The sequence below is a fragment of the Pleurodeles waltl genome, chromosome 10 (assembly GCF_031143425.1).
Source record: "Pleurodeles waltl isolate 20211129_DDA chromosome 10, aPleWal1.hap1.20221129, whole genome shotgun sequence".
Taxonomy (NCBI): Eukaryota; Metazoa; Chordata; class Amphibia; order Caudata; family Salamandridae; genus Pleurodeles; species Pleurodeles waltl.
This window is the reverse complement of record NC_090449.1, coordinates 952,171,650-952,186,537: the sequence shown is the minus strand read 5'-3', so window position 1 is coordinate 952,186,537 and position 14,888 is coordinate 952,171,650. Positions and strand designations below refer to the sequence as shown.

Here is a 14,888-nt window from a genome sequence, read left to right as displayed (position 1 = left end):
CTGGAAGCCTTGCAGATGGTGTCTGACACTGGAACAGACCATCCTGTGGGACAGCAGAAATTGATTAACAGAATATAGTCCCCAACATGTTTCTTTAAGGCCTATCAATCGGACTGTCTACTTGAGCTGGAAAGCCCTCGGTACTTGCAAACCATATTGGATTAGCTGCTGATTGGAAAGGCAGAACTACAGATGGCAGTGCAGATGAGCAACAGTGGAACCCTTTAAACCAGTACTGATTACTGTAGAATGAAAAAATGACCTCACGAGGGAAGGCTGGGTGACACCAAAGAGATGATTTTCGTTCTGCAAAACAATGTTGAATGTATTAAACTTCTCACTGTGAGCTTAGAAGAATTTTAAGCAATGAACACAGAGATGATAAAACAAAGCAGGTGGAACCAAGGGCCAGATGTAGCAAAATTTTGCGAGTCGCAAATGGCCCGAATCGCAATTTGCGACCCCGCAAAATCGGAAATGGGATGCAAAAATCCCATTTCCGTAGTGCAAATTGCGATGCTTGCCATTACCGACTCGTAAAATTTGCGACCTGATTTTGCGACCCGCAAATATGAAGTCGCAATTTGCGAGTCACAAACCATATGAAAAAGCCACTCGCAAATTGCGACTAGTCGCAAAAAGCCCATTTTGCACACCCAAATTACCACTAAGTCAGAGCAGGTGGTAACCAGAACCAAAGTATAAAAGGAGACCCAGAAGGCATCTGGGTTACTCAGAATGGCTGAAATATACGTGATAGCAAGGAGGAGGAGAGTCCACGCCACCCAGCAGTGGAGGAGGAGGAGGAGGACCAGAGACAGGAGAGGATATACAGAACCAGGCAGACACTTTTCCAACAAACTGAGGAGGAGATTTATGACAAATACAGACTCAGCAGTGCAGCAATATTAGAAATAATTGATCTACTCAGTCCGCAGCTTCAACGCCAGACTGTGCGCGGCAGCGCCATCCCCACACATGTGCAAGTGCTATGCTCACTGCACCTCTTGGCCTCGGGTAGCTATCAGGGGGTGATTGCTGTGGCAGGTGGGGTATCCCAAAGTGCACTCTCACGATTCTTCAGATCTTTCCTAGATGCCAAACTCACACACGTGTCCAGATGCATATACATACCCAGGAATGAGGCAGAAATTAACAGCACCAAGTTGGAATGCTACAGAATTGCCAACTTCCCTCATGTAATAGGGTGTGTGGACGGGACACATATACAAATTTGCCCTCCTGCAAATCTGGAATATCTGTTCCGCAATAGGAAATGTACCCACTCACTGAACATCCAGGTGGTATGTGACGCCCATTATGTCATCACTGACATGGTAGCCAAATTTCCAGGGAGTACACATGACTCTTACATTTTCAGGCACAGTGGGATACACCAACGCCTAGAACATGGGGAGTTTGGAGACAGATATCTATTAGGTATTGCTGAATACACCCTGAAGCCATACACACAGGTCACTGTAGAAACCATCCATGCCCTGCTAACATTGCTTTTTTTTGCTAAACAGGTGACAGTGCATATGCGCTACGACCATGGATACTAACCCTGTACCTAACACCCAGCAATGAGAATGAGAGGCGATATAACAGTGCACTTAGGCGGACCAGAAATGTCATAGAGAGGACCTTTGGACTGTTAAAGGCAAGATTCCGATGCCTCCACAGAAGTGGAGGTGCACTCTAGTATGCCCCAATAACAGCATTTAAGATAGTTGGCGCATGCGCAATACTACACAACATTGCCACCAGACGTGGGCTACATCTCACCCCTGCAGACCCAGATTCGGAGGATGACGAGCAAGAGCTACCACATTGGCAGCCTGGAGATAGAAGCATTGCAAATCAAGGCAGACAGACACGGGACCACATTGCAACCCAATACTTTGTAAGGTACGTGGCAACAGACACCACACTCACCAATGTCACACACAAAGAGCCCAGTTGTGTAGTGGAACAAACAAAACTTTTTAATTAGTGAACCTAATGACGAAAGAACATAACTGTCCGTAAGGGGCTGCACATGTCCACCCTTAATGAGGACACATTAACTGCATGTGCCTCATGAGTCCTGCAGTGTGTGTGCCTACATCCTCCTCCTGGTTCGCCCACCATGGCTCGTCCCAGGTGGGTCAGCTGACCCCTGACGTGCACTTCCACTCCGCAGTACACGTGTGTCAGTGGCAGATACACTGTTGATAGTGGACCCCTCCTCACTGTCCTGAGGGGTCTCACCCGTGCCCCTTGCCACCTGCCTGGCCTCCAACATGTCCACAGCATGGCTAATACGGCCCAGTCCCCGTGCCACATCCCCTGCAAAGTGGCCCAGTTCCACCTGCAGACTCACGGTCCGTCTTGACAGGCCTGTGGTGTTCATGGCAAGACGGCCAATGGACGCTGCCATGCGGTCAAATCTTTGAACTAGGTGGCGCTCACGGCGCCTTGTGCTTTGTCTCTCAGCCACCAGTTCCGTCACCAGTTGGCGGATTGAATGAGTAAGTTCGCTGACATTGTCATTTAGTCTTGTGAACTGTGTGTTCACATCAGCCAGGCCATGTATGATATTGTTTTCCATTCTCTGCATTGCACCTGATATAATCCGTAATTGCCTTGTTTGCAGGCGCTGACCGGAAAGGAGGGATGCCCCAACTGCAGACATTGATGCCTCCCCTATATCCTCGTGGGCCACCGCTTGGACTCGGCGTCTGCGACGCGGTGGTGCTGCTGGCTCTGGTTGTCTCACTGTGTGGCTGGGGCCACGTGTCGTGTTTCCTTCCTCCATGTCCTGTACGTCTTCTGGAGGGGACTGTGGTGGTGTTGTGCTGGGCCCTGTAATGGCTGCTGCAGCCTCCTGCACTGCCTGTGGCCTGCTGTATTCACCCTGGATGGTGTGGCTGGAGGGGGTGTCTTGTGGGAGATCTGTGGGACATAGGGAACACACTGTCAGTCTCTCACATCTGTTGTATGCCTCAAAATAAACATTTGCCTATATGCTGACTACTGTACTACATTGCCCATAGTGCACCATTCTGGTGGTTGTTAGTCTGGAATGGAGCTAGTCTGGTTGTGCATGCTGCTGTGTACTGGGTGAGTGTGGATAAAGCATTTGTAGGTGTACATGCATGTTTCATGGTACTCACTTTTGGATGTCCCTTGCGCTGACGTGTCCAGTGCTCCCATTCCTGACACAGCCTAAGGCTCCAGTGTCTGCTCCACCAATTCCTCCATGGCTGTGGGTGGTGGGATGGTGGATGGGCCTCCTCCTGTGCCCCTCATTTCCCTGAGGCGCTCTGCCACCCTCTCCTTTTTCCTGGAGCACAGGTCGTACCACCTTTTTTTTTTTATTTCATCAATGCTTCGGTGGCTCACCCCAATGGCATTGATCCTCTCCTGGATTTGCTGCCAGATCCTCCTCTTCTCAGTGTCAGGGACACTCAGGGCTGCCTTGCCAAAAAGCTGGTCATGGTGCTGGCAGCGTTCTTCTGTCAGTACCTCAAGTTCATTTTCTGAGAATTTTAGTTTCCTTTTCCTTCCTGCACTGCCTGTGTCTTCCATGGTAGCAGCAGTTCCTCTCTCCAGGTAGCTGCACAGCAGTTTGAAAAGAAAGGGTGTGGTCCTCCCTCCTCCCAGGTGTATTTGATGACCTCCTTGTGCTGATGTCATCAGCAAGAGCCAGGAAGTGTTTTTCCAACTGTTTTGGTGCACCTGCATGCAATTTGCGGCCCAGTCGCAATTTGCGACACCCGACTCGCAAATTGCGAGTTTGCTTTTAGCGAGGTACAGCGGACTCGCAATCTGCGGTGCGACATAATTTGCGAGTCACAAATTGATGTCGCTTTTTTTTTCTTGGATCCCATTTTGTGAGTCGGAAATTGCGAGTCGCAATGACTCGCAATTTCCGAATCGCAAAATTTTTCCTTCCTACATCTGGCCCCAAGTTTCGTTTTTTGGTGTTTCCTAATCATCAGAGTAGTGAAGATCTTTAGAGACCACAGCACAAACATGATTCTGCTTTTCTCTATTTCATTGTATGTTGAGGATCAACAAAAGCTGCATGTGTCTTTAGGGATTTACATTTGTGAATTTCTCCTTGCATGATCCACCAGTGCTGCTTCGGGTGTCCTCATTACAGGTATGTAATTGCTGCTTCCTGAATGGAGGCGCTCTGACATCATAAACCGATGTCCTTTGGGAGTAGAAAGAGTGGACTGTCAGTGTATTGTCAAATAGTAATTGTAATACCAGTGTATGTTATATTTCTCTTTATGTAATATTAATACCCTTTTGTTCTCATTTAGTGTATGCCATGTTATTAGTATAAAAGCTTAATAAAATATTATGAGTTATAAAAGTAATTGTGCTCTTGGCCAAATACTATTCCAAAACAAATTAGCTGAGGAGGAGCCCACCAAGATATTTGTAAACCATTCCTCAGAGATATGCAAGAGTTCATACTGGAACTTAGTATTTGTAGACTTCTTCAGTACTTACCAAAAATGCATGTTCTTTGAACACCAAGGCATCTTATGTATGTTTGTGGCTGTACTAGAATTGCATTCTTTCATGTGTTTATTTAACAGCCTCCTATAGCACATTACATTAGTTATATTATACATATATATGTGAAAATAGGCACAGACTAAAGGACATCCCATGTATGTTATTTGCTTTAAAGAAGGCACCAGCTATTCTAGTAGTGAAATGTACAAACTATTTGCTTTTTTAGCTTAAAAATAAAACAGTTGACAAGTTACTATAGTTAAATATTTTTAAATGAATCCTGAGTAATAATGTTAAATTACTATGATATGTTAATATTTCTTGTATAATTTACCCACAATGTGTTTAGGGGAACCCCCATTCCCACCAGAATCTTTTGATCGAATTCTCCTTGATGCTCCTTGCAGTGGTCTAGGACAAAGACCAAACATGGCTTGTGCATGGACACTAAAGGAAGTTACATCATATGCACCGTTACAGCGCAAACTGTTTACTGCGGTATGTATTTTGTCAAATGACAACAATTACCAGGATAAAATGTGTTGTGCACATACTCTCTGATTGTTGTTTTTTTATCTAGGAGAAACATTTTGAGTAATGTGCAAATAATGTATAGTCCTCATGTTCCTCAGGGTCTTCAATTAGTTATTGAGGAGGAAGACGATGATAATATGAAGTATTGATAAAGGTTGAGCCCCACAACATCTCAACCATTGGTGTTCTAGGAAAATGATCTGACGAGTAATCTGCAAGCTGTTGTTCTTTGACATACCATACAAAAACGATGTGGTGTTCTGTTTGGATGGGAATGCCCCCTGCATGCTGTACAGTCATGATCACCTGCCCTGAATGTTCCACTTTATATAACTGTTACACTGCTTCTTAATTTTGGCCATGGCACATTGATCAAGTGTGCTCACAGAGGACTAGGCCTGCCTCGTACATGAGTGAAGCCTGGGTGTGTTCTGCAGCCAGGAAAGGCTCACCAAAGCGTAGTATCTTCCCACTGGCAATGTGTCCAATGGACATGGGTTAGACTCATTACCTCTCCCACTCACTCTTCTAGTACTCTGTTTTAAAGTACTATTAATAGACTCAAAAAATAAGAGTGCTATATTTACATGTTTTTAATAAACAAATTCCTGGAAATGGTGGAGGGCCATTCATCTACTCATCACTTAATATTATGACCTTGTAGGTTCGATCAACCCAGCCAACAGCATAGTACCTTGCAAAACCTTTAAAACTGGGACTTGCACCAGTTTCCACCACTTTTTTAGCCCTGTGTTCTATGACACCTGAAATGAGCTGCTTTAAGCTTGCTTGCCACTGCTTTTCTGCACTGTTTCCCTGACTGCATGACAGTGGTGCTGGTGTTGTGCGGACATTCAAAGCTGTCTCACTTTAATTCAGCCATGACCTTTTAACAGACATTGCATTCTGTTCAGGGATGTGAAATTTTACTGTTAGCAGTGTATGTATGGGCTTAAAAATCCCAGCAGTGAAGTGAAGTTGGGTAAAAAGTAAAGATTAGCTGATGGTATCCAACATAGAAGTGGGACTCCTTCAGCTATGAATTCTGTTGCTGTGTGCAAACTCTTGTTATGCTTACTATCCCATATACATGATGACAACACTCTTTTCACAGGTACCCGTCACTACAACCTTCATTGAATGTTTAAAACCAGGGGTGTTTGGCAAGTAACTTGCAAGCAATACTGACTTATTAGAAAAGGCGTCTGATGTACCAAAGGGTTTTACCTGTTCTGTGAGTAAATGCATTGGTAAATGTATTGGCCACAATTGGTAGGAGCCAGGCATTAAAATATTTAAACACTTCCAGAAAATCAAATATGAGTTTAGTTTTCACAGAGTTTCTACAGTGTACAAAATATTTAGATCTGACATAAAACATGCTTCTAAACAATGCACATCTAATTCACGCACACAAAACTGGAAGAAACAAAATGAAGAAGAAACAATATTTTAGTGCCATCCCTAAACAACAAAAAATCAGGCAGAATAATTTTAGACCAGTCTTTTTTGCTGCTACCTTGTATAACAAAAATCCACTGTGTTGGACTCTTCCTTTCTTTGAATAACATTTTATTTTGTGATTGAGAAGGTGTTTATCACATGTTCAGAGCAGGGCCATGCCTCGCTCCCTGAGCTTGTCTGCCACACTTCACCCACCGCATCAGCCCTTTTGTGGCTTCAGTAAAGTGCCCCTTACCTCCAGCCAATCCAGCCTTCTCAAGGCACGTAGCAGTTTTGCGGTTGAGGCCCCCACCGCCCCCTGCGGTCCAGGTCAAGGGGTTACCCAGTTCACTAATCCCCCAGCAGTCCCATCTGCCAAACCCATTAAGCATACCCTTAGCAAAACACAGCCACCCGGTAGCAGGCATGATCCAAGGAATCTCGCTCTAGGCAGTTGTCAACCGATTCCAGATGACGGTGAACCTCCTTTCAATATTTAGGGTTCAATATCAAGGTGCTGATGGTGCACCTAACTCTCTCCCAGAACCTCCTCTTCATCAGAGTCATTCAGGGCACAGTTTGGTTTCGTGCCTTTCCCCTGGGAAAGAGAGTCCAGAACACTCATGATATGGTCTCAATCTTTTGGTGTCTTTCCTGGATTTTAGTGAGGTTGACTCTGAGGCTTCTGGGACTGATGACATTCTGCATCTTCCTGGTTGAACATGCCCGGTGGCATATGAGGGCTCTGCAGTGGTATCAGAAGTCTCAGTGGGCCGAACATTCAGAAAACCTCTCCGACCACACTCGGATGTCAGAGGAGACATAGCAGTAGTGGTTACTGGCCCACGATTGGGTCAGCAGCAGATCCCTTTATCTTCCCCACCCAGACATAACAGTGGTGACCAATGCATTGCTTCTGGGTTGGAATGGCCATCCTGGAGAGGTGGAGATCAAAGGCCTCAGGTCTCTGGTGAAGGCATGGCTCCATATCAACCTTCTGGAGCTGAGGGCTTTTCGCTTGGCCTCAAAAGCCTTCCCCCATCCATCAAGGAGAGGCTGGTGCTCTCAGATAACACTACCACCTTGTGGTACTGCAACAAACAGGTGAGATGAGGTCACAGACCCTGTGCGAGGAGTCCCTGCGCCTCTGGAAATGGCTGGTCCTCCTTGGAATTTTCCTGGTGGTGACCCCCTGACAGGATCATTGAATGCCAGTGCAGACAAGCTCATCCATCGGTGCCTAGTGGACCATGAGTCGCAATTACATCCAGATATGGGATGAGGTCTCTTCCGTAAATAGGGAGAACCTTGACTTGATCTGTTCACCACCTCCGAGAACATGCAATGTTGGCACTTCTGTGCTTTGGAGTTTCCAAGGCATCTCCTCCTCAGCCTAGCACCTTCAAAGAGCTCACATGTTGTTGGCTCAAAATATGAATCTTCCATCAGATCCAACAGAGGGTCTTATTTAGAATACGCAGAAGGAATACACTGACACAAAGGCGGTGGATGCCCTGGCCATCATATTATAAGTGTTTTATAGTCTAGACATTTGTAATACAGCAGAATGGATATTTGTCACATTTTGACAGAGTATATTGTTCCGCCTCATGTAGAACTCAGGACTCCTCTAATCATACCTGCAATACCACTTTCTGCTTCAAGTTCTCAAGAAGATCAGGACCACCCAGGCCCAAGTTACCCTAGTGGCCTGGGATTCGGCACAGAGAGTATGGTATTCAGAACTCCTGAGCTTGAGCATCCATTTTCGAATTGTGCTGCCACTCTGGGAGGACCTGTTACCGCAGCAGCAAAGCAGGGTTCTGCACCCGGGCCTTGCAATCCCCACCTTCATTCTTGGAGATTGAGCAGCAACAGCTGAACATCTTCAACCTTACTCTGGGAGGTGGTCGATGTCATCTTGGCAGCCAGGAGTCCATGTCGAAAATTGTGTATGCCTGTTGTTAGGGCAGATTTGTGGCTCGATGTAGTACTCTGACATTCTATTGTTTGTTTTGGCCTTAGCTCCGGAAGGCTTTGCTCCGGGCACAGGTAAAGGGTACCTTTTGGCTCTGTTGGCCTTTTTGCAGTTGCTGTGTCACCCCTTCTTGTTCAAGTCTCCTGTTATGCGTTTTTTGGAAAGTTTACAACATTTGTTTCATCTGTCTCCCTTTGCCATGGCCTTTTGGGACCTTAACTTGGTCCTTGCATTTCTGATATGCACTACCTTCGAGCCTCCTAACGGCTGCTCCTTGCAGCTTCTCACCAGCAAGAGTTCCTCTTTGCCATAACATCTGCACAGCAGTACACTACCATTATTAGGACAGAAAAGTTCTCTGAATGATAGTGTACATGCACCCCTGCCCTGAGTGCCCCAAGTGTACTGATGTCTGGATCATGATTGCTGATTTTTTTATGTCATAGGGAAACACTGATCATGTGTGTTGCCATGACTTAGGTCTGCCTTATGGATTGCAGTCTTGTTGGACTGGTGCCCAAAGAGCTACCTTTATAGTGGTGAGAGGTTACTGTCTTTACCAGGCAGCACAAGCACAGTGGTGGCAGCATAACCTGTAGTGGTCAGTAGGAGTAACTGGTCATTTTTAGGGTCGAGCGTACGCAAGCGCTCTGGACCATTTTGTAGTCTCCCTGTGGGTTCTAAACATGCTGTGTCACGCCAGTGACTTTCATTAGTTCATGGGCTTGCCTTTTAAGAATTGATGTATTCCATTTGTGAAACACATTCATACGTCATGCCTTTTCCGGTGTCCAACCCTCCTCAAGCGCACCGGTTAACTACTCAAAACATACGAGGCTCTGTGTTTTCAGCTGGTTTCTGGACTACTTTATCTTTTCATTTCCTGCGCAGCATGATCTCGCTGGGCAAAAGTCGAGCGCTTTGCATGACATCGGCCCTGCTACGTGGATAATTGCACTTTTGCCGGTTACATGGATAATTGCTCTTTAGCCGATAAGTTTCACTCCAAGCGAACTTCTGTTTCCTTTTCTGTGTCTCCTTCACGCTCATGGTGACCATCGGCTCGCATATCTGAAACTGTTTTACTTTTCATTATTAGTTTATGTGGCAAGAAATGTCTGGTTAGGAGTTTACAATGCTAATAGCTCTAACGCGAGCAAACGCGAGACCTGTTGCATTTTAAATGCCTGTTAACCTGTGTTGCTGGAGCGAGGCTTACAGCTGTGTGCTTAACTCACCCTTAGCCAACATCGGTTTAATCTGTAGTGCTGTTTAGCATGTGCCAGGTGTGTTCATGTGCTAGGTATATGTGTGCCTGTGAGTGGCACAAAACCAGGATAATGCAGCACTGGGCAGTGCGTGTATGTCATGTGCATGTACTGGTTGTATGTGTCCCTGTGAATGGTACAATACATGAAGGACCCTGGGTTCTATTTTGCAGACCCAGGCCTTAATGGTGAAACATGAGGAAAGGAAGTAGAAGAATCCCCCTAGACAAATTTGTGTATTGCTGCGTTCCTTTGAGCTGGGTGGGACACACAGGAGAGGGGAGAACTGGGATTCCCCCGTACACTTCAAAGAGTGCGCTTTGATTCAGAGAGATGTCACAAGGAAGGGCCTGATCACATCTCACAAAGGAGATGGGGCTAATTAGGGAATCATAAAAGGTGGGGCTGACACTGTGGTCTAATATTTTAATACACATATCATAGTGGCTAACATGCAGGTGTGAACTCTAGTCACTTCCATCGCCTATGTGGTGAAGCTATCAGCTTTGCAGTTGCCCCTGCCATGACAGACTGCTTTCAAGAGGGAGACGGCAGAGGAGCAGGCACTTCAATAGGAAGCAGATCCCCAAAATCAACTTCAAAGACTCAGGCTCTAAATTACATTTGGTGTCTGGAGATGGACTATAAAAAAAAGAGGATATTGAGACTCTAAAACAGTCAATTGTTAAGCAGCTAGGAGGGTTGTGCAAGGAGGAGGAGCTCAGTAAGCATTCTGCCTGTGCCCTGGACTGGGGGCCAAGGCCTACTAGTCTCCATGCTGGATGAGGGGCCAGGACCCAGGGAATCGAAGACCGCCTGTTCTGGAGCATCATCGCCTGAATGCGGAGAGCATTGGAGGGAGTGAGGTCCTCTGGGAAGCCGTGTCGAGTGGACTCCCATTGTCCGTGTGCAGGATGAAGTCTTCAACCCTTGTACGTAAGAGGAGATCGTCATGAAGAGAGCTGTGTACATTACTGTGCTTATCTGGCCGGAGCCCTTGCGCAGTGAGGAGCTGGCAACACCATGTGTCAAGAGGGGTGACGGCAAGAAGATTGCTGGGCTGTGAGGGCCATAGCTCTGGTACTGTAGTGAGCTGTGACTCCCCTGTCCCAGGAGGGACTGCTGCTGAGGACATCACTGTACATATCGGTGCATAGCTCATTCTTCAGTGAGGAGCCTGCAACCCTGTGCGTGAGGAGTGGCCGCTGTGAGAAGATTTCCATGCTGTGAGGGCCTTAACCCTGGTGCGGTGGTGGGCCACAGCCATGTATACCAGAAAGGGCTGCTGCTAGCGACATTGCTGTGCTGATCAGGCCAGAGCCTGTCTAAGGTTAGGTTTTGCAGCATGAATCCTCTTCTGGATTAACATGCTGTGCATTATTCCGTCATCTAGTGGTTGGGTCCGTCATTGTCTCTTTCTTATTTTTTATTTTTTTCTCTTTTGGGTGTGTCGACCAACATTTGTTGCTTGGTCTGTCATCTGTGTGAGGTCAGACGGCGCCCCGGAAGTTCCTGTTTGTTTAAGACATTTTCCGATTCTCTTTTCCACCGTTGGGTCTGGAAGCAAAAAAAAAGCTCTGAAGTTTTTTAGAACAACATGAAAAAATCAGGAAAAATCAAGGTACTTCTCAGGAAAATATCACTGAATAAGAGAAGAGCGATAGAGAGAAGGGAACTGCCTGACATAATCCCCAGCAGGGGAGCCAAAGGAATTTGCACGTGGCAGGAGATTGGAAAACACCCCCTTTAAATTCTGCCCGAAGGCCACCACAAATTTGTCCAATGCGACCGAAACAGTCTGCCTGCCAAGAGACCACAGGGACAAGGGCTGCGAGGCCTCTGCTGCGTTTGCACCCAAAAAACTCAGGGAGGTGCCGAAAGCAGAGAGAGGAATTCCAAGCAGCAATGCATAGCCAAACACCTCAGGTGCCCCTGAAGGACCTAGGTCTAACCAGTGATGAGGAAGAACAGGCTGGAGGAGCAGACTCAACCCACGGGGTCGGACATTGAAATTCTCGAGGGGGACGCAGAGAAAAAACGTGCGCCAAAGAAAATGATAAAGGACGTCGAAAGGAGACTCGAAAAGGTAAAGAGAGTGCCAAAATACCTCAAAGGAAAAAATACCAGAGAAAAAGTCTCACAAGGCAACCCCGAGATCCAAGAAAACAGAGGGTCAACCACAAACAAAGGAGACCCCCGGATCCTACACCAGGGATACCAAAGAAGACAGAATGCCAAAACAGGCGAAAAACATCCACGGGGAAAGAAGCCCTAAAAGTGTGAGAGGAAGAACAGCCAACGCCGAAAAAGAGACCATCGACAACACAGGACATTGAAAAGGCATTAGAGATGGAGAAGAAGAGGCATTGAGAAGAGGCTGAAATGGCAGCACTCCTACAACGCAAAAAGGAGTCAACAGCGTGGTAAAGCAATTCCAAATCCCACCAAAACCTTCGACAAGCACAGATGTCAAAGAGGAAGAGACTGCTATAGAGGCGCCTGCACCCCCCGAACCCAACGAAGAGGCTGCGGAGAAGGATTTTTACAACACCCAAAGGGGAAAAAGCAACAGGGAGCTTTGAGGACGATTGGAATGACCTCGACAAGGAGAGTCCAGAAGAGGAGGTCAACCGCTACCCCTCGAGGCTTTTGCCTCCTGACAACATAACAGTCTACAACACCCTAAGAAAGAGGGCAGCAGAAACCTATGGTTGACCCTTAGAAAAAGAGAAGGGAGACTCCTGCTTCCTATAAGAAACTCTCATGCCGTCAAGCAAGGAGAATCTGTATCGCCCAATACTACCCAGCATACTGGACCAGGCAAAGGAAGCCTTCAAAGAACCTGCTGCAGCAAAAGGGGTGACACCAAGAGTGAAGAAAAAATATAAACCTTCCCCAAAGGGCCACAAATACATCCAGGGGAACACAGTGGCAGACTCTACCATTGTCACTACTGCAAGAAGAAGAAGCAATGCACATACCTCAAGAGGCTGAATATGGTAGGGAGAATGATGGAGAGGAAGGCAGCAACAGCCCTCCCCGAAAGATATGGCCATCAGCAGTGGACGAGATTGAAGAGCTAATGAAAAGGCTCCTAGAAGAGGGTAGGAAAAGGGCAAAAGCAATCATCCAGGAGGAGAAAAACTGCAGGTACCTTGTTTGGCCAAGAGGTAGATGAGTCCATACAACAAATTAAGAAGGACAATAAAACAGCAAAGGCAATGGGTGCCCTCCAATACAGAGGCAACTTCAGAAGGGAAGGAAACACCTTCAAAAGACCCACAGGAAGGGGACCTTTTGTGACAGGCCAACAGGAGCAGCAACAACAGCAGCCCGGGGGAGTACACAACATCCTGGCCAACAAACCGGATGCCAGCAATGGCAACGTCCCCAAAAACAGCCCTTTCGAGGTAGGAGAGCGAGGGCCAACCCTTCAGAGGAGGAGACCTATCCAAGTGACACAGAAATACCCCCCAAGCCCATACAGAACACTGGTGGGGTGGGGGGCAGAATAACACAATACCCACAAGAATGGGAAAAGATTACCTCAGACAATTGGGTTTTAAACGTGGTATGCCACAGCTACTGTATAGAACTCACAAACCCACCAACACCACGCCCACCAAAGAAGAAAAGATATCAGCGAATAGAACTGGTACAACTAAGGAAAGAAGTAAAAGAACTCCTGCCAAAACATGCAATAGAAAGAGTGCCAAAAGAGGAGTTTAACAAGGGGAAACTACTCACCCTGCTTCCTGGTACCAAAACAAGACCTTACACAAAGGCTGATCGTGGACCTCAGGTTTATAAACAAAATCATCTGCACGCAATATTTCAAGATGATAATATTACAAGAGGTAATTCCACCCCCACAAAAGGGGGACTACATGGCAACCATAGACCTAAAGGATGCCTATTTGCACATACCTATGAATCAAGTATACAAAAAATACCTCTGGTTCGTACTCAAAGGTTCACTATCAATTCAGGGTCTTACCCTTTGGAATAAGGTCAGCACCAAGGGTTTTTACAAAATGCCTGGCATCAGTCACGAAATTCCTAAGAAGGCTGGGAATTCATATATACCTCTACCTGGACAACTGGCTAATAAAAGCAAGTGCAAAGGAAAAACGTCAAAGGAATACTCAAACTGTGATCACAACCCTATAAAAGTTGGGTTTCAGCATAAACCACAAGAAATCATCCCCAAGGCCACCACTGGAGAAGATTTTCCTAGGAGTCAGACTGGATGCAAGGAAAGCACAAGCATACCCTACCCCGAAGAGAGTGCAGGCAATCACAGAGCAAACTCGCCTTTACCAGAAAAGGTGATCTCTGACAGTGAGGGCAGTCATGAAACTAATGAGCATGATGGTATCCTTCATCCCCCCCATAACCCATGCGAGACATCTACATGTGACCATTCCACGAATAGCTAGGCAACAACTTGTTACAAGCCACCGGAAGTTGGGAGGATCTAATGGTTGTAACTGAGAGAATACTGAAGGAGATAGATTGGTGGACATCCAAAGTCATAATCAAGGATAAACCTTTCAAGATGACAACTCCATCGGGGAACACCACAACAGATGCGTATCGCAAGGGAGCACACACAGACCACTTGAGAATTCAAGACCAGTGGAACAAGTCAGATGCAATTAAACACATCAGTTTCCTAGAGGTGAAGACAATGTTAATAGCCCAGTTTTTTAAACGCAAGTATCAGGGAAAACCATACTAATCCAGGCAATACAACAATGTTCTACCTGAACAAACAAGGGGGCACAAAGTCTTTTACCCTAAACAAACTAGTATCAAGAAATATTGAAATGGGCAATACCATAAGGGATCAACTTACAAACAGTTCATCTACTGGGGAAGGACAACATAGAGGTAGACAGACTGAGCAGACAGGAAAGTGCCACACACGAATGGGAGATAAAACAAAGGGGCCTATAAAAAAACCTACAGGATTTGGGGCACACCAACAATCTACTTGTTTGCATCAGCAAAAAACAAAAAATGACAATTCTTTGCCTCCAGGTTTCCACACCACCAGTCAGAGGGGAATGCCCTGTCATTAGACTGGTCAGGGAGATTTGCCTACACCTTTCCTCCAACTCCCCTAATACCAAAAGTACTGAAGA

The 14,888-nt window shown here is 46.3% G+C and overlaps 1 protein-coding gene and 1 long non-coding RNA gene across 4 annotated transcripts in view; one reads left to right on the top strand and one right to left on the bottom strand.

Annotated features, from left to right (window-relative positions):
* LOC138262066 (uncharacterized) overlaps window positions 1–14,888 on the bottom strand; it is a 123,300-nt gene that overhangs the window by 68,488 nt on the left and 39,924 nt on the right. The gene's annotated exons all lie outside the window — the stretch shown is intronic.
* NSUN6 (NOP2/Sun RNA methyltransferase 6) overlaps window positions 1–14,888 on the top strand; it is a 131,364-nt gene that overhangs the window by 81,520 nt on the left and 34,956 nt on the right. For all 3 annotated transcript variants that reach the window (XM_069211774.1, XM_069211776.1, XM_069211775.1), the window contains one exon: window positions 4,868–5,016. In XM_069211774.1, coding sequence (XP_069067875.1) covers window positions 4,868–5,016 — 149 coding nt within the window. The remainder of the gene's footprint in view (window positions 1–4,867; window positions 5,017–14,888) is intronic.